Raw genomic sequence first — 20,384 nt, 5'->3', positions numbered from 1 at the left:
TGGCTGGCTCCCTCCATCATGGCCTGCAGGTGTTGGCTGGCTCCCTCCATCCTGGCCAGCAGGTGTTGGCTGGCTCCCTCCATCTTGCCAGCAGATGTTGGCTGGCTGCCTCCATATTGCCAGCAGATGTTGGCTGGCTCCCTCCATCTTGCCAGCTGATGTTGGCTGGCCCCCTCCATCCTGGCCAGCAGGTGTTAGCTGGTAAGCTCAACACTTGGAAATTGTGACATTGATGCCCAGATTGTCACTTTCTGCAAAAAGCTGTGCCACATTGGTGTCAAAAATTAGGCAGTCGCTCTTCATGAGGGCTGTTTCAATTCCCTCATGGATGGATTTCGGTTTGGCCTCCCAGGTCAGTCGACGCTCTGACCCACTCAGCTCTAGTCGGTAGGTGAAATTTTCGGCTTGCTTGCGGGTTCCAATCAGCAGCACGATTGCAAAGAACTGCTGATGCCCATTGTACTTCTCCTGTTTTTCAAGAACGAGCATGAAGTGGAACCCGAAGCACGACTGCATCATCACCCAGTCTATGGCTCCGGATAGGCTGATGTCGGTGGCGAGGAACACAATGTCCTCACCCTGCAGTGTGGTGATGCACTTGTGTTCTTGGACCAAGTGCGACATGATGGAGTCCATGCGGCCTTGCCACTTGCAGGCCGAGCCCGGGCAGGGGCAAGGGTAGAGGCGGTAATCGCAGGACTCCTCGTGCTCGCCCCTCTCCTGAGGGGGCAGCGCTACCTCACAGCCGAAAGGGCTGTATTTGCAAGGGAACAGCACCGAGTTGGCCACCTTCTCCATTGCCAGGTTGCGGATGGAGCCTAGTGGGCCCCGGCAGGTCGGACAGCGCGAGAGCTTCGGGCGGCAGTCGTGACATACCAGGTGCCCACTCTGGCACTGCAGGATGGGTGGCAAGGCGTAGTCGAAACACACCGGACACTCGAAGAGACTGGCAAGGTCGTTGTTGGTTGCCGTTGTGCCACTCAGAACAGGCCGCCTCTGGGGTGGCGACCCCGTGGCGCTTCTGGGAGGTGAGGAGGCCCCGGCCGATTGGTTGGAGTCGCTCATCTCGCTCCTCTCGCTCGCAGGTGCCGGAGGCGAGGGCTCCTCAGAGCTGGAGCCGGCCTCATACTCGCTCCTCGACCGCCGCCGGCCTCCTGACCCCAAATTGCCGAGGCTCCCAGCCCCTGCCACTGCGGACAGCTCCGCCGACTCACCAAAGGAAAGACTGATGCGAAGATCAGGCAAAGTGATACCGCCCAGTGAGGCACGACTATGGCGCTCGCCCTCCAGCTTGCCGCCAACGGTCGTTTTCCTCTTTCGAGAGCGGCTCAGCAAAGGCCGCCTCACCAGGCCGCGCCTCTCACTGGCTGCCGCTGAGCGCCCTCATTGGCTGCCCCTCTGGCGCTCACCCCTGATTGGCTGCTGTTGAACACGCCACGCCACACGCAACAGGGCCCTGTCTGACGTGGCCCGGGCGACCGTTGACGCCCTGTGGCTGGTGGCCCGGAAGGGCCATTTTAAAAGGTTTGCGAGTCCTCTCGTGGCCTCGCTGACTGGACAGGCTGGGACGTCCAGATCCCAACGTTTTCAGAACCTGACCTTGATGGTTAACCCCCAAAGACCCATCATGGAGGATCCAGGCAGCGCTAGGGTAGAGGCAGAAGAGCGGCGAGATGAAGGCCGCGCTTGGCTCTGAGAGGAGCCGTGTGCTGTCGCTGCAGCTTGCTCAGAGGGGCAGAATGCAGACAGGTGGAAGGGTGGCCTGGCCGCTAAACTGGTGTCATCCTGGTTACAGGCCTCCTTAAGGTCAACAGTGAAGACCGTCACACCACAGCACTTGTCCAATATGGCCAAAGAAAATGGCCATGTAGTTTGTCTAGCTTCTCTCTCTCTCTCTCTCTCTCTCTCTGCCCTTTGAGGTCCTTTTCCAATCTAGCAAATACATTGTTTATGGTCCAGCAGGCAGTACAGTGACATTCATACATCAAAATGAGAAGACTTTTCCTGTCACTTTCAGATCTTTGCAAATAATGAGTATATTACTCTTCTAATTTTTCTCCCCAAGCCCAGAGTTTTAAAAATTAAATCAATAGGGGCCTCCCCGGTGGCGCAGCGGTTGAGCGCTGGGTTGCGGAGCTGCCGGCGACCTCTGCGGCGCCGGTTCGATCCCCGGCTGCTCCCCGGCCACCAGAGGAGGGTCCCACATGGTGCGCAGACCTCTCCTGCCACCCGCTGCCCCCCTCAGCAGTGTCCTTCGGTCCTTCTGCCTGCTCTGCTCCCCACTCTGGTTTTGGTGAATTCTCTCACCCTCCCGCACTTCTGACTGTACCCAGTGCATGTATAAAACAAAAAACAAACAAACAAACAAATAAATAAATAAAAAAATGCCTCAAAAAAAAAATTGAATCAATAGAAGAAATGAAAATCACATTTAAATGGGGGGGTAGATGGGAAACTTAGAAGATGAAAGGAAATTATGCTATTGCCTAGAGATGAAGCCTGGTAGACCCTCTGATGGGCCTGTGATGACAGGACGTGGCCATATATTAACACTAGCACTCCAAGTGCTAGATTGCATTTAAATATTAAGTAAAAACTATTCCTGTCTGATGGAGACCCATCTCTCCCACATCAATTCAAATCCCTATTCCACTACAGCACAAACTACTTCTAAATCTTACACTTACTATGTGCCAAGGTTTTCAAATATTTGGAAATATGACATTGACCGACCGCTCATATTGTTTTCTCTTTCCTCTAACTTCGAGGTAAACTCTTGTCTCTCTGATCATGAGTTTGTTTCAAAATGTTAAGCTCCTGGAATAATCTAATTTGTGGTGTGTATTTCAAGGAGGTAATATCGGTGGAAGAAAATGAACTGGGCCTGGGGCCTCCCTGGTGGCGCAGCGGGTTGAGTGCAGCGCTGTGAAGCTGTCCGCAGCCTCTGCAGCGCGGGTTCAATCCCGGCGGGCCAGGGAGATTCCCACATGGCATGGCAGACCTCTCCCTTCCCCTCAGCCCTCAGTTTCACCGATGCCGTCTCATCCTTTTAGGAACTGCTGACACAACATTCTGCAGGAGCAGGTCTCCAGCATCCGCTGCTCCCCTCAGCAATGTATTTCAGTCCGTCTGCCTGTTCTGCTCCTCACTCTGTCTCTGGTGAATCCTCTCACCCTCCTGCACCTCTGGCCTGTACCCCAGTTCTTGTACAAAAATAAATAAATCTTTAAAAAAAAATGAACTGGGTTTAAATACTCAATTGCAAAACTGCTTCAGAGAGACTAGAGAAACTCATTCTCTGGAGCACTGTAATCTTTTCGAAGCTGGCTTCCTTTCTAATAACTCAGAATTTTCACAAGGCACCTTCCAACCTGTGTGTGATGGACAGGTGAATAAAAGCCAGACTACTACACTTGGAGACCATCTCACCCCTTCTTTGGCATGGAGAACAGGAATGAAATTTTCCTCCCACACCTGAGTGATGTGAGGATTGAAGTACATTGTACCCCTGTGCCTTCCTCCTGCCCTCTTCCATCCCATGGGCTTTTAGGGCTGGACCTCCTTCCTGAAATTATGACGTTTTTGTCTGTCCCCAGAAATAAGAGCAGTTTTTCCCTTGCTTTTCCAGTCTTAAATGTCTCATGTGTTGGGTAGTTTTGCCAGTAGACTATCCAGCAGTAGCAGGTATTGTTAGCATGTGACCAATGGGTACCCGGGGGGCCCATACAAACTGGGTACATGCTGTAAAGTGGGGACCTCTGGGCCTCCCCGGTGGTGCAACAGTTGAGCTCTGGGCTGCGAAGCTGTCTGCAGCCTGTGCAGCGCTGTTTTGATCCCTGCGAGCGGCCCACATGGTGCACAGACCTCTCCTGCCGCGTCCACTGCTCCCCTCAGCAGTGTACTTCATCGGTCTGCCTGTTCTGCTCCCCGCTCTGGCTCTGGTGAATTCTCTCACCCTCCTGCGCTTCTGACCGTACCCAGTGCTTGTATAAATAAATGAATAAATCTTTAAAAAAAAATAAAGTGGGGTCCTGCCATCTGCCGCATACTGCTAGTGTGATAGATATTTAATAGAATTGGTATGCGTTGAAAGGGAAAAGAAGAGAAGATATTACCAGTTGTTTCTCAGTAAAACACCCCAATTATCCATCCCCTTGTGGGCAGATGCCCAGCTAAACAGAGTCCACCCAAAGTAGTGCCACTTAGGCCCAAAAGCTTGCCACAAATTTAAGGTACCTTCTGGTGGGGATCCAAGGAAGGGGGTGAAAGGGATCAGGCAAATCTGTGATGAAAGGAATAAAATCAAAGTTCAAGTCAAGATCATGGCAGCCATTGTCTCTGCCTCTGTGTGTCTGTCATCCACGTGTCTCTATACTGCTCTCCTCCACGTGTCTCCTCCAAGTCCCTGCGTGCAAGTCAGGTGGCAGAAGCAAGAGCTGTCCTTTCAGACTGTCTGCCTTCCATGTTATGTGGCTTTACCTAGCGTCTCAGCTCCCCCATGGCTCCCAGCAGCTAGTTCAAGGAGCCTGCATTTAGTGAGAGTGGGGAATGTGGTACCTCTTCTAACAGTATTGGGACCTAAGAAAGATCACAGTATCCAGAGACCAGAGACTCAACCTCATGGTGGCTCTGCAGCCCGAAGTGTGACGGTACAGTGATTGCGATTTCTGTATTTATGCTGCACCTCTTATGCACACATGCATGTGTGCGCACACAATGGCTTACAGTAAAAATGCACAGAATTGGGTTCATACTTAAGTGGGTTCCTGGACCCAATTTCATGGAGGGTTCCCTACACCAATAGCATTTCTGAAAATTCAACTCAGTTTTGACACTATCAATCTGAATGTCATGTTAGATTCCACTGGTTAAGGGCTCAACCCCACAAGACTGTCCTCCACTAAGATACCAGTGATAGGCCCAGGCTCTTGTGCTGCTGACCCACCAGCTGCACACTAGAGGTTCTAACTCAGGAAGCCAGTGGCAAGTTTAGGTTGTCACCTGTACTTCGGACAAATGGCTATAAATCAGAAGTTCCCATAACCCCCTCCTTGGCTTGATTAATTAGCTAGAGTGGCTTGCAGAACTCGAACGTCTTACTTACTAGATAACTGGTTTATTATAAATGATATGATTCAGCAATGTCCTGAACAAAAAGACCTTCCGTTCTAGAGGACTTTGGGGCCATCACTGTGGAACACGCAATCCTCTGTCCCCCAACTGAGCCCCCTCTTGTGGGTTTCTATGGAAGCTTCATTATATAATCATGATGAACTTCTAGGTCATTGATGATAGATTCAATCACCACCGCTCTCCAGAAATGAGGTGGTAACCCTGAAAGTTTCATCCCCTTATTCAAGGTTGGTTCCCCGGGCAGCCAGCCCCCTCCTCAGGTGCTTACCAATGTGTTAATAGTCACCTTTATTAACATAATTCCAATTGTGGTGGAAAGGAGCTTGCGTTGAATAACAAGACCCCCATTTTATATGTCATGCTCTGAAGTGATTTCCAGTACTAGGACCCAAATATTGGAACAAAAGATGCTTATCACTCAGGAAATTGCAAGGTTTTGGGAGCTGTGAGCCAGAAACTGTGGAGGAAAACCAGATCTTTATGAGAAATACACTTTGCGCATTTGAATGACCAAATATGTATGTAGTTCTTCTCAATCACGATGTTGTAGTACAGTCACAGTAGAAAAGGCAGAGAAGCCACAGGTGCAAGACACAATGGTTGGTAGAGACACAGTCAACAAATGGACAATTTAGGCAAAAACTTGTAAGCAGGACAGTTGTACTTAACTTCTTATTTACAAAGTCAGTGTCTCCTAATGCTAAAAGCCCTCTTCCTCAGGAGACCTTAAGCTGCATATTACACAATGAGTTAAACCATTTTATAAAAAGTCAAGGATGTTATGGTCACATGGCTAGTGAGCCTCATTATATACCAAGAACATGCTCTAAAAGGGCAGTGGTTAGTCAGTTGGCAATCAGTTGAATTATGGAAAAATGACCCCGGGGGCCAGGGCCTCTATGTTATCTGTTGTAAAATTACATAGTCTATATCATCTAGGGCCTCCTGCTGCTTCTCTTACCTCTCGAGTCTCCTTCAATACATTCTGCCACCCATTTGAAAGGCTGGAATGTTCTAGGGCTGCTGTTTACATGGCCTTTTGCCCATGGAATCTTCTCAGACTACACCCCAACATCTGCAGGAGCCAGACTTGAATACTTCACTCTTATCATGAAGCATTTTTCCCACATCAGACATTCTTTGTCTTCTTAAAGTATTGTAATACTGACTCTGTCCTGTTTAAGGATGCAGGAAATATTTAGGTATCTGTGTTTTTTTTTTTTTTTTTTTTTTTAAGTACAAGAGATGCGAGTTATATGTGGAAGCTTGAAGGGTTTGTCCAAAGTGATTATACCTGTTTAAACAGCAGACAGATGGAGAAACTGAGTAGTTCTTTCTCTTATCACCTCTTCCTGCCCCTAAGTTCTTTGCCCCACCAAAGGTAACCACAAGGCTGACTTCTAGCAGCAGAGATTAGTTTTGCTTGGCTTTTGATACTCTATAGAAATAAATTTGTAATGTATTACATTTATGTCTTGTTTCTTTTGCTCCACACTGTGAGATTCAGGTTATTGGCAAACTTTAAACTCAAAAGTTCAATTCTTGTTTATCCCTTTAGTGTTAGTGTCTGGCATGGTATTTGTATTAGAAAAATACAAAGTATTTGTATTAGAAAAGTTGACTTACGGTACCTAAGAACCCAGCCCTTGTAGTTTAGAGAGCACTTTTTTTTTAACTTCTTATTTTCTTTTTCTTAGAAATCGAGCTCTGGTTATAATTCTGTTTCTTATGATGAGTTAAGGTTGAATACAAGAAAGCTGTAGTGTTGAGTAAGTTGGAAGCCTCGCATAGAAATTATATTGGAACAATTTCTTGAAAGCATTTATAGTGGAAGTTATACTTTACCCTCATTCATAGCCACCCAGAACATCATATCTGCACATTTAAAGTAAACCTGGATGTGTTAAATAGATTATTTGTTTAAAATTCTCTTTCATGGCTGCTTTTCTGTGTCATATGCTTTAAAATGTAGATGAGTCTTTTCTCTTATTTAGGTTTTGTAAATTCCTGCTATGAGTGAGACCATCTGGTATTTTTCTTTTTCTTTCTGGCTTATTTCGCTGAGCATGATCCCTTCCAGCTCCATCCATGTTGCTGTAAATTGCATGAGCTTATCTTTTTTGATTGTTGAGTAATATTCCATCGAATATATGTACCACATATGGGGACTATAACCAAGATGAAAATGCATACATTGTGCAAAACTGCAAAAATGATGTAAAAAATATATAAAATTAAAAAATAATAAGAAATACATTTTAAAAATTAAAAATATATAGATGAGTCGAGCTTGGTGCAGTGGTGAGAGCTCCTAACAAGGGGTAAAAGACATGTCTTTGGTTCTGAGCACAGACTATCCCAGCTTGCCCTGGAATTCTCTGAGCCTCCATTGCCCTCTTCTCTCAGTCTTTGTTTGAAGGTCAGACTGAGATCCTGTTTCGGAAAGGCTCACAAATGGTCTGGTCGCATACAGCGAGCTGCACGCCTCCTTTTCTTGTGCACAGAAGGTTTTATTCCTCCTGGTTCTTTCCATGGCTATCTCTCTGCTCCATCGTCCATATTCCTTTCCTGCCTGTCCATCAAAACCTCCCTCCAAGTCCACCTTTTCATGAGGTCTCTGCCATAAGCCACCCACTCCCTTCTCTTCTTTGGACTCTTCTTCTCCTCATGCTTATTGTCCTCATATTACATTCCTTTGCTTGATGTTCTCTGTTTTTCTTTTTTCAAACACGTTATAAAGTACATGACCAAAAAGAAGGTGTGTGTGGGGATGGGAGGGGTGGTTTAAGACATCATGAAAAGGACATGATTGGCTTTTCCTGCAAATTGTTGATTGCTTGTGAATTTTTTTTTAAAGCAGGGACAAAATCAATGATGTGCTAGTAACACCCTGATTTCTTTTTAATTAGGAAAATACCTTTATTATTTTTTAAATGTTCCAATATTCAATGTAAAAACCATGTTAGTGAAATATACACAACTTCCCAAAATATAGAAAAATGAGTCCCTTACAGAAATCTTCCCATCCTCACCCCCCAAAATCAAACAGGGCTCTGTTATGGCTGAGCCCTGCAGAAAGAGGGGCAGAGAATACAGCAGAGGTGGCTCTCTGGGCAGCCAGAGGCTTTCCCTGTACATTGAAAGCCCAGACTGAGTCCCCACACATGTCTGTGACAAGAGGCAGACCTGTCTCTGGGCCAGCTGCCCATAGCAGGCCTGTGGCATTGAGCTTGTGACTGACAAATCACAGTAAAGCCCTGATTTTAGCCTTTGCTGATTCCCATTGTGTAACTGTTTCTCCAGTGGCCAATTTCAAGCTACTCACATGTTGTCAATCAATTCACAGTATTCCTGAATTTTTAACAGTCAGCTCTTAGGGGCCAGTGTGAGCTGGTTCCAGTATCCCCATTAGACAAAATGCTATAAATAAGAAGTAAATTTTAAATAAACATTATAACCTCCATGATGCATAGGAAAATCTGTTGTTTGATTGGTTAAAAGTCATCCTTTTACTTTCTAGTCTCCCAAAAGAAGCATTTTTCAAGAAATAGATTTACATGGACAGATGCTAGAGGCTAATGCTTGATTTTTAGAAGCAGCTTACTCAGGCTCTCAAGTATGGCAAATACCATAAAGTGATTCATCTATATCATGTGTGACTTGGTGTCACCTTAGTTAATCAGGTAAATCTTCTAACCTCAGAACTGTGCTGCAATTTTAATTTTTAAAATGAAAATGTTCCCACAGTGGAAAATTTATTCCCACCCTATTGAAGCATGGAGTAGGAGGCGTTCAGTTGGTGAGGGGCATGAAAATGGTCTTTGAAGCTGTAGGAAATTGATCAGAGCTTCCGGGTGGCATGGAGGGAGGAGATGAAGAGATCAACACACTGGGGGCACTTTCTAAAGAGAGATACTCCAAAGCAACCAAAGGCCCTGTATATTGCTTGAATGTTTTAGAGCAATCATTTGAATAGCAGAAAAACACATTCTCTTAAGTAACCACATTTGTAAACATGTGTATGTAGAGAAAATGGGCTTAGTGAGGTCAGAAGACTCTCAAATAAGATTAATCTGAGGTGTAATAAATTTGGACTTTTCACCTAACCTCAATCCAGACCTTTGGAGGTTTATTATTTCTGGGTTACAAGGAAAGAATGAGGTGAAAGGCACAAAACATCTGTTCAAAGCCATATTAAGGAATCACTGAAGTATGTGAGTTCTAGCTGGGCCCTGAGCCTTTGTTTTCTAACGAGGGCGGAACTAGGAACTGACTCACATACCGATCATTTATTTTCTTTATTTTCCTGAATTAAAAATGACTCACTGTATAAAAGAGACTGATTTCCACAAGGAAGGAAAAATCAAAAGAGATACAAATAGTTTACATTCAAAGGACCTCTGTAACCAATGAAAAGGATTTCTCTGGACTGCAGAACTCAAAAAATGAGAGCATTCTGGTGGAAATTAAAGGAGTTTGAGATGTTAAAGTCCTAACTCATAGTACTTAGAATATGACTTTGTTTAGAACTAGGATCATTGCAGATGTAATTAGCTAGGATGATGTCTCCCTCAGAAATCTTCAGGAAAATACTAGGAAACCCAATTCAATAGTACATTAAAAGGATTATACATCATGACCAAGTAGGACTTATTCTTAGCATGGAAAAGTGGTTCAACACATGAAAATTAATAAATGTAATAGAACACATTAATAGAATGAGGAACAAAAAACCCACATAATCCTCTCAGTTGATGCAGAAAAAGCACTTGACAAGATCCAACACCTTTCATGATAGAAACATTCAAGGAGGAGGGGCTCCCTGGTGGCGCAGGCTGTTGAGTGCAGTGCTGTGAAGCTGTCCATAGCCTCTGCAGTGCCGGTTCAATCCCCACTGCAGTGCCGGTTCCATCCCCGCCTGCTGAGGAGATACCCACATGGCAGGGCAGACATCTCCTGTCGCGCCCACTGCTCCCCTCAGCAGTGTATTTCATCAGTCTGCCTGTTCTGTTCCCCACTCTGTCTCGGGTGAATCCTCTCACACTCCCGCACATCTGGCCTGTACCCCAGTTCATATATAAAAATAAAAATAAATCTTAAAAAAAAAAAAAAAGAAACATTCAAGGAGGAGTAGAAGGAAACTGACTTGACATAATACATGAAAATTCACATATATAAAAATCCCACAGCAGGCATTATACTCAGTAGTGAAAGACTGAGAGCTTTTCCTATAAGATCATGAGCAAGGCATGGATACCTACTCACAACACTTTTATCCAACATAGTATCAGAAATCCCAGCCAGAGCAATTAAGTTAGAAAAAGAAATTAAAGGAGTCCAAATTGGAAAGGAGGAAGCAAAATTATCTCTGTAGATGACATGTTCTTCTATGAAAGATTCTAAAGCTTCCACACCAAAAAATGTTAAAACTACTCAACAATTCAGCAAAGGTGCAGGATATGAAACCAATATACTAAAGTTAATGGGATATCAACATACAAAACAATGAAGTGAAGTGCTTATCTTATAACTATACACAACAATTAAAATAGTTTAATGAGGGCCTCCCCGGTGGCGCAGTGGTTGAGCGCTGGGTTGTGAAGCTGCCTGCGGCCTCTGCGGCACTGGTTCGATTCCCGGCTGCTCCCCGGCCACCAGAGGAGGGTCCCACATGGCGCGCAGACCTCTCCTGCCGCCCGCTGCTCCCCTCAGCAGTGTACTTCAGTCCTTCTGCCTGCTCTGCTCCCCGCTCTGGCTCTGGTGAATTCTCTCACCCTCCCGCGCTTCTGACTGTACCCAGTGCATGTATAAACAAACTAACAAACAAAAAACAAACAAATAAATAAATAAATAAATAAAACATGCCTCTGTTAAAAAAAAAAATTAAAAAAAAAAATAAAATAAAATAGTTTAATGACCTAAACTTAAGATGCAAAACTACAAAACTCCTAGAAGAAAATTGACGTGAAGGGCCTCATGACTTTTGCTTTGACAGTGATTTCCGGGTGACATGGAAAGTGTAGGAAGCATAAGCGTAGACAAATGGGACTCCATCAACTTCAAACTCTACATCAAAGTCAACAAAGGGGAAAGGCAAACTATGGAATGGGAGAGAATATTTGCAAATCCTATATCTGGTAAGAGGATACCATCTAGAATACCTAGAATTTATTAGGAACCCCTGCAACTCAATGACAGCAACAAAATAAATAGCATGTTTAAATATGGCCAAAGGACTTGTCATTTTTCTCAAAAAGACATGCAAGTGGTCAACAAGCATAGGAAAAGATACTCAATATCCCTAATCATTAGCAAAATGCAAATTAAAATCTTAATGAGACTCATTATAGAGACTGATACAAAAAACAAACTATCAAGTATTGGTGAGGATAAGGATGTGGAGTAATTGAGCAATGTTGATGGGATTGCAAAATAATGCAACCACTGTGGAAAAGTGTTTGACAATTCCTAAAAAGTTAAATATACAACTACCATATGATCCAGTGTTGCCACCTCAGGACATATATCCAAAGGTATTGAAAGCAGGGTCTCAAAGAGATGTTTGCATATTCATAGAAGCAGTATTCCCAGTATCCAAATGTTCATCTTTTTTTTTAATGCTTCAAAATCACTTTTTAAAAATTTTATATATTTCTTACATCATTTTTCATTTTTGCACAATATATGCATTTTCATCTTGGTTATAGTCTCCATACAATTCCCACCCCGCCTTCTCCCTTCTCCCCCCTGTAGTGTGTCCCTGCTTTATAGTTGCTTGTTGCTTGTTGATTTTTACTTTATTATAATTAGTTTTTTCCTAGTCCCTTGTTTAGGCTTTCTAAATTCCTGCTATGAGTGAGACCATCCAGTATTTTCCTTTTTCTTTCTGGCTTATTTCACTGAGCATGATCCCTTCCAGCTCCATCCATGTTGCTGCAAATGGCATGAGTTTATCTTTTTTGATTGCTGAGTAATATTTCATTGTGTATATGTACCACATCTTCTTGATCCAGTCATCTATTTATGGGCATTTGGGTTGTTTCCATAGTTGATGATTACTTTGATTAGTTTTTCTGTGGAGTTTTTGGGGTTCTGTATGTATATTATCACATTATCTGCAAATAGTGATAGTTTTACTTCCTTCCCTATTTGGATTCCTTGTATGTCTTTCTCTTGTCTTATTGCTCTGGCTAGGACTTCCAGTATTATATTGAAAAGCAGTGGTGAGAGTGGACAATCTTGTCTTGTTCCAGATCTTGATGGAAATGTTTTCAACTTTTCACCATTGAGATTGATATTGGTTATGGGCTTGTCATATATGGCCTTTATGATGTTAAGGTATGTTGCTTGTGTCCCGAGAATTTCAAGAACCTTTATCATAAATGGGTGTTGTACTTTGTCAAAAGCTTTCTCAGGGCCTCCCCGGTGGCGCAGCGGTTGAGCGCTGGGTTGCGAAGCTGCCCTGCAGCCTCTGCAGCGCCGGTTCGATCCCGGCTGCTCCCCGGCCACTGGAGGAGGGTCCCACATGGTGCGCAGACCTCTCCTGCCGCCCGCTGCTCCCCTCAGCAGTGTACTTCGGTCCTTCTGCCTGCTCTGCTCCCCGCTCTGGCTCTGGTGAATTCTCTCGCCCTCCCGCGCTTCTGACTGTACCCAGTGCTTGTATAAATAAATAAATAAATGTTTTTTTTTTAAAAAAAAAGCTTTCTCAGCATGTATTGATATTATCATATGGTTTTTATATTTCTTGTTGATGTGTTGGATTACACTGATTGATTTTTGGATGTTGAACCATCCTTGTGGCCCTGGAATAAATCCTACTTGGTCGTGGTGAATTATCTTATGGATACATTGTTGGATTCTGACAGCTAAAATTTTATTGAAGATTTTTACATCAATGTTCATTAGAGAGATTGGCCTGTAGTTTTCTTTTTTTGTGTTTTCCTTGTTCGGTTTTGGTATTAGTGTAATGTTGTGTTTCATAGAATGTGTTTCATATTATCCCTTCCTTCTCAATTTTTTGAAAGAGTTTGTGAAGGATAGGCACTAGTTCGTTCTGAATGTTTGGTAGAATTCATTTGTAAATCCATCTGGTCCTGGGCTTTTGTTTTTGGGGAGGGTTTTGATTACCATTTCAATTTCACTGCTTGTAATTGGGCTGTTTAGGTGTTCTATTTCTTCTTTATCTAGCTTTGGGTGATTATAAAGTTGTAGGAATTTGTCCATCTCTTTTGGATTGTTGAACTTTTTGCATGTAACTGTTCATAGTAATTTCTGATTATTCTTTTGATTTCTGCTGTGTCTGTTGTGATTTCTCCTCTTTCATTTGTGATCCTATTTATTTGTGTTTTCTGGCTAGGGGGTTGTCTATTTTATTTATTTTGTGAGTCTGGCTAGGGGTTTGTCTATTTTATTTATTTTTTCAAAGAACCAACTTTTGGTTTCATTGATCTATTGGATTGTTTTTTTTTTAGTTTCTATTTCATTTATTTCTGCTTTGATTTTTATTATTTCCTTTCTTCTACTGGTTTTAGGATTTTTTTGTTGTTCTTTTTCTAGTTCTTTGAGATATGAGATTAGGTTGTTTCTTTGAGTTCTTTCTTGTTTCTTGATGTGAGTCTGTATTGTTATATATTTTCCTCTTATTACTGCTTTTGCTGCATGCCATACATTTTGGAAATTGGTGTCCTCCTTGTTGTTCAACTCAAAGTATTTTTTAATTTCTTCTTTGATCTCCTCATTAGTCCAGTGGTCTTCCAGTAGTGTGGGTTTCAATCTCTATGAGGTAGGAGGGTTCGTTGCCTTCTTTTTATGGTTTATTTCTAGTTTGATGCCTTTATGGTCAGAGATGGTTGGTATGATTTCAATCTTAGTGTATCTGTTGATGTTTGTTTTGTGTCCCAGTATGTGATCGTTCCTGGAGAATGATCTGTGTGCACTTGAGAAAAATGTGTACTCAGATTTTTTTGGGATGTAGTGTTCTGTAGTTGTCTGTTAGGCCCATGAGCTCTAGATCCTTATTTAGAGCTTTGGTGTCCTTACTTATTTTTGGTCTCGTTGATCTATCCATTGTTGATAGTGGTGTGTTGAAGTCTCCTACTATGTATGTATTTTCTCTAATGTCTGTTTTCAGAGATGATAATCGTTGTCTGATATATTTTGGTGCTCCTTCATTTGGTGAGTATATGTTAATGAGTGTTATGTCTTCTTGATCTATTGTCCCCTTGATCATAATGATAGTGATAGTGATCATCTGGGTCTCTTTTTACCTTTTTGAGTTTGAAATCCATTTTATCTAAGTATAACTGTTCCTGCTTTCTTTTTAGGTTCATTTGCTTGTAGGATTGTTTTCCATCCTTTTACTTTCAGTCTGTTTTTATCTTTTGTAGTTAAATGTGCTTCCTGGAGACAGCAAAAGGTTGGATTTTGTTTCTTGATCCAGCCTGGGACTCTGTCTTTTTATTGAGGAGTTTAGTCCATTTACATTTAGAGTTAATATTGATATGTTGGCGTCTGTATTTGCCATTTTGTTTGTCTTTTCTGTGGTTTTATTTTTTGTCTTGTTTCATTCTTATTCATCTCTCCGTTGGTTCCAGTTTTAGGACTCCTTGTAGTATTTTTTGAAGTGGGGGTATATTTGTAATGAAATTCTGGAGTTTCTGTTTGTCTGTTTTCTTCATAGAGGAAGGAAAGCTTTGCGGGGTAAAGTATTCTTGGTTGGCATTTGTTGTCTTGGAGTTTGTTGACTATGTCCCTCCACTCTCTCCTTGCCCATAGTGTTTCTTTTTTTTTTTAATTATTACTTTTTATATCATTTTTCATTTTTGCACAATGTATGCATTTTCATCTTGGTTATAGTCCCCATATAATTCCCACCCCCCTTGTTTTGATCCTACTCCACTCCACCCCCCAGTGTGTCTCTCATTTATAGTTGCTTGTTGATTTTGATTTTTACTTTATTATAATTAGTGTTTTTCCTGGTCCCTTATTTAGCTTTTCTAAATTCCTGCTATGAGTGAGACGATCTGGTATTTTTCTTTTCTTTCTGACTTATTTTGCTGAGCATGATCCCTTCCAGCTCCATCCATGTTGCTGCAAATTGCATGAGTTTATCTTTTTTGACTGCTGAGTAATATTCTATTGTGTATATGCACCACATCTTCAAAAGAGACAGTAATCAAAATAAAGAGAAACCCCACCGATTGGGAGAAAATTTTTGCAACCAACACTAATGATAAGGACTAATCACAAAAATCTACAAAGAGCTGATGAGACTCAACAAAAATAAAGTAAATAATCCATAGTGTTTCTTCAGAGAAGTCTGATGTCAGCCTGATTGGTTTTCCTTTGTATGTTATGTTTCTTCCCTCTTGTCAGTGTCATTTTTTTCCCTTGTCTTAGATTCTTAGAAGCTTTATTATTATGTGTCTTGCTGTATTTTTCATTTCATCATGGAAGTTTGCTGTTTGTGTTTTTTGTATGTCTATTTTCAGCTCCGTCTCCATGCTTGGGAATTTCTCTTCGATTATCTCCTTGAATATTTTCTCTGTTCCTATGTCTCTCTCCTCTCCATCCGGGATTCCTATGACTCTTATATTCCCTTTCCTCATGGAGTCAGATAGTTCCCGAAGTCTTTCTTCCTTCTTTTTAACTTCGTACTTCTGTTTCCTTTTCTGTTTTGTTTTTTTTTTTTTTTTTCATTTCTGTGTCTTCGAGAGTACTTATTTGTTCCTGCATTTCATCTATTCTGCTTTCATTGCTTTTCCCAGAGTTCTTCAGCTCCTCCATTAATCCTTTGATCTCCTGTGTTTCTTTCACGTCCCTCTTTAGGGACTCAATTTCATTCTTCTGATCGTTGATTATTTTTCCCATATCATTTTTTACTTCTTTCAGTTTTTTAATCATGGTGATTTTAACTTTTCTGTCAGGAAGGCTCAGAAGTTCTTCCAAGTCACTGTTGTTGCAGTCTAGTAGTTGATTTTCTTTTGGTGGTGTGTCCTTTCCCCAAGGACTTGCTTGGTTGCTTGTAGTTTTTCTTCTCCCTGCTGCTTGTTTTCTGATTTGTCCTATGCATTGGGATACCATGTCACTAGTACTGGCCATCATCTCTTTGGTGAGCTCCTTCTGGGATGTTGGAAGCTCTGACTGTGGGGACAGCCCTTTCTCAATTCCACAGTTTTGGTGAGGTCCGGACTCAAAGCTCCCTGTCTTAAAGGTGGCGCATCTGGGAGGCATTCCCCTGCGCCCTAGGTCTGCCCCTGCGGTGGCTGGATCCCCCTCTGGGCTCCACCTCCTGGGCAGTGAGTCACAGGGCCTGGCTTGTGAGGGGTTTCAGCACACCTCTGACTGTGGGGACAGCCTTTTCTCAGTTCCACACAGTTTTGGTGCGGTCCAGATCGAAATTCCCTCTTTTAAAGATCCAAATGTTCATCTTTGGATAAAATGTCATCTATGCATACAATGGAATCGTGTTCAACCTCAAGGAAGGAATCCTGTCATGTAGTACAACATGGATGAGCCTTGAGGACATTATGCTAAGTGAAAGAAGTGTCGCAAAATGACAAATACTGTGAGCCCACTTGTATGAGGTAACTGACACAGTCAGTTTGACAAAGCAGCATGGCAGTGACTAGGGGCTGGGGGTGCAAAGAAAGGGAGCTTTGGGGAGCTGTTGCTCAAGGGGTACAGAGTTTAAGTTTTATAAAATAAAAGGTACTGGAGATCTGTTGAACAACAGTGTAAATATATTTAGCATTAATGAACTATATACTTAAAATGGTTAAGATGGTAAATTTTGCATCCTTTTTCCCCACAATTAAAAAAAAGGTGGAGTCAGGAGGTCCCTGATGCAGTATGACTGAAGACAACCATGTAGTGACGCCATGTGGGAAGATGGCCACGTAAAGGCAGAGGATCCAAGTGATCCAGCTATAAGCCGAGGAATGCCGAAGCTCGTCTGCAATCCACCAGCACTAGGGCATATCCCCTGTGAAGCTCGGAGGGAGCAGGGTCCTGCTGACACCTTGATGCTCGACTTCCAGGTCTCCAAAACCGTGAGACAAAGACTGGTGTGTTCTGAGCCATCTGGTTTGTGGAACCTCATTGTAGTGGCTGAGGAAACAGATAAATGGACTCTTGCTCTTCTGGTTGCTGTTCCTAAAGTGCTTGTTCTACGGGAGGCCTACTGCTATGTTTTGAGTAGGCCCTGGACTTTAGCCTCTGACCTAGAGCCCACTAGGGTCTGAGCCTCGTCAGTAACTACATGGGTGAGCCCACAAGCTGACCCTCCAGCCCGTCATGTCTCCAGATGACTGCAGTCCCACTTAACAGCGTGAATGCAACCTTGTCAGCAGCCATCACTGGAACCGCCAGATAAGCTGCTCTTGAATTCCTGATCCACGGAAATGGTTTGCTGATTCAAACTACTAAGATCACACCACTTTCCCGCCCACCTGGGACTATGCAGGTACCTCTCTTTTTCTTTCTCCTTTTACTAATAAACCTGTCCTTTTAAAATGTTTAAAAAAATTAAAAATAAATAAACTGCTAAGATCCAGGGTATTTTGTTATGTGGTGATAGAAAACTACAGATAATCATAGACTGACATTTGCCGTCAAATGCTTTGCTGCTGAGTTAGGCCCCCTCACCCTCCAGCACTAACATTTGGAATGAAACAAAGACATTTAAACATAACTACAGAGAACCATCCCTGTTTTTTAGCTCTGGAAGCTATTTTACATTTGTGGGGAAAAGAAAGAGGTTGGTGTTTAATGCGGTTCTTGGATGTACAAGGTATGGCTGTTTTTATAGTGGTGAGGCTGTCATCATCAGATATCAAAACTAGATCAGAATGTGACCATTGATGCTTGAGGGACCAAAATAGTGAGTAATTGGAAGCTGTTGGCCTCATATGCCCCAGCAGGGTTTTCATTGAACATTCTAGATCTTCAGATGATCTGCTGCATTCCTCACTCGCATTGCATGCTTCAGGTCACAGAACATTGCCTCCCCTCATCAGGACTGGGGAACATTCTATTTCACTGCAATTACAATTTTTAGAGATGACAGCTGCTGAATAACTGTAAGAAAATTGCTTTAGTATTCCTCCTTGACATTTACGTTTCCAGATCTAGCGTTTGTTGAGATTGTAACCCCATTACTTACAGATGTATTGACCCATGTTAAAAAGCAAAAGAAAATCTAAATGTATTTTTCCCCTCCAATTATGCTTATTGAGCTTAAGGTGGTTGACATCACTGTATTTGTCTTAGGGTGTATAGGTTCAAACCTCTACAAATCCATGTTTTCATACACACCAAAGCCCCAATAATGTTCCACCTTGCTCCATTGGGCCCCCAAGCTCCCACGGTCACATACAGTACCCTTCCTTTCTACTTGCCTCAGTTTTGCAGTCAGATGTCAAGGGTTTGTTATTGGTTTAGTTTTGTGCGGCCCTTTGTTCTGTTTCTCTGTTCCACATATAAGTAGACCATCTGGCGTTTGTCTTTCTCCTTCTGACTTAATTTCTCTTAGCATTATCCCCTCCAGCTCCATCCATGTTGTTGCAAATAGCAAGTGTTCATCTCTTTTAGCAGCTAAGTAGTATTCCATGGGCTGTATATACCACGTTTTTCTGCTCCAGTCCTCTGTCCTTGGACAATGAATGGTGGAAGGTGAATTAGAACTAACAGAAACTTGGACACAAAGTCACACTTGTATTTTTATTGTATTCTAATCCTTACATATATTGGGAGAGAGTTGATGAAGCGATGCTGTAATACTTGTGTAAGTTCCCACTGGCCATGTGCAGTGTATCCAAGTGATCCCTTGTCCTTTTTCCCTGTGATCTCTTGAACCACCCTGAAGTTTCCTATTTTTTAAGATCCCAATGCTCCTCCCCCCCCCCCCCCCGACAGCAAAGGAACATTTGTCTCCACTTGGGGAGGACCCAGCCAAAAGCTGTTGTGCCATGTTGGGACACAAAGACCCAGTGGGGCAATAAAGAAGCGGGGGACAACCACCCATCAGCAGGGTCACCCACTCTTCCCGGTTGGCCTGGGGCTTGCTGGGCTTCGCTTTTATTTAGCTGGGCGCTTGTGGTTGTGGAAAAAAAAGGAGTTTCGTTTTGATGCAGATACACCCTTAACCTGTTTAAGGCAGGGATCAACAAATCGTGCCCCCTCTCCTGTTTTTCTGCATTTCTCAATGACTAAAATATAAAAGACTATACCACAGAATTTTCTGTAGCCTGCCCCTCAAAGCCCAACATCTTCACTATCTGTTCTTGTACAGAAAAATGTGCTGATCTCCAGTCTAAGGTACAAGTTTGGCTATAGAAATATCTTAGAGCTAAATCATGACATCCATTTTTCTGATCTGATGAAATTTCTGTCTTGATTACAAATTTCCAAACATTCCTTTATAAATTCTATGTTAGATTGCTATATGGTACTTTATAGGTTGATGAAAAATATAAAATGTTAAATTAATTTTTTCCCCTAAGTCTGTAATTATCATTATTGTTGGCACCAGATGATGTGAAGGGTCCCTTCGTGGTCGCCAAAATGATGTAGTTTTGTGGAGTTGCTGGTCCTTGGGTTCACTCTGGGAAAGGTTTCACCAGAGCTCCTGTTTCAGCGGCCCACAGCAAGTTGCCCAGTCGAGTTTCTCTATGAGACAGAGACATTAGTTATATTTAAAGAGCAGGTTTATTAGGGAAAGGGAGAGGGACAGGTTCTGCTAAGAGAGGCCTGCATGGTTGCAGGCAGGCGGCCTAGACAGGGCACGGGCAGGCAGGAAGCTGCTGCCCTGCAGAGGGAGAGAGTTGGTGAAAAGAGGCACCTGCACAGTCATAGGTGGGTAGTGGGAGTGCTGCCCCGAGCCTGTGCAGAGACTGCAGGGATATAGTCTTCTTCTGTTTGGGATGGTCACTCCTCCATGGAGTGGCTGCTTATTGCTGATGTTGGGTAACTGGCAACACTGGAAAGGGAGCAGAGATTGCAGGGTGGGCCCAATCTCCATATCTTTACCCTTAGGCCTGTGCTTCACTCCCTAGAGCATCCGATCCTGCTGGGGTGATAAGGCGCTGTGCCTAAGGGTCTCGACCTCTTCAGCTGGGTTAATGGTCCTGTTATTCCCCTCGACTCCCCCACCTCCTCATGTGAGTCAGGTTTTAGTCTTGTGAGGCCTCCTTTCCAGTTTTTCTATTCTTCTCCTCCATCAATCATCATAGTTACTTTTCTCCTTAAACCGA

The 20,384-nt window shown here is 43.0% G+C and overlaps 1 protein-coding gene across 1 annotated transcript in view; it reads right to left on the bottom strand.

Annotated features, from left to right (window-relative positions):
- Window positions 1-207: 207 nt before the first annotated feature.
- LOC311186978 (E3 ubiquitin-protein ligase SIAH1-like) overlaps window positions 208-20,384 on the bottom strand; it is a gene marked incomplete at both ends in the record, with an annotated part of 54,474 nt that continues 34,297 nt past the window's right edge. Inside the window, one exon of the mRNA XM_084258180.1 lies at window positions 208-1,314. Coding sequence (XP_084114306.1) covers window positions 208-1,314 — 1,107 coding nt within the window. The remainder of the gene's footprint in view (window positions 1,315-20,384) is intronic.

The sequence above is a fragment of the Talpa europaea genome, assembly GCF_964194135.1.
Source record: "Talpa europaea genome assembly, chromosome: X".
Lineage (NCBI taxonomy): Eukaryota > Metazoa > Chordata > Mammalia > Eulipotyphla > Talpidae > Talpa > Talpa europaea.
This window is presented reverse-complemented; position numbering and strand designations above follow the sequence as displayed.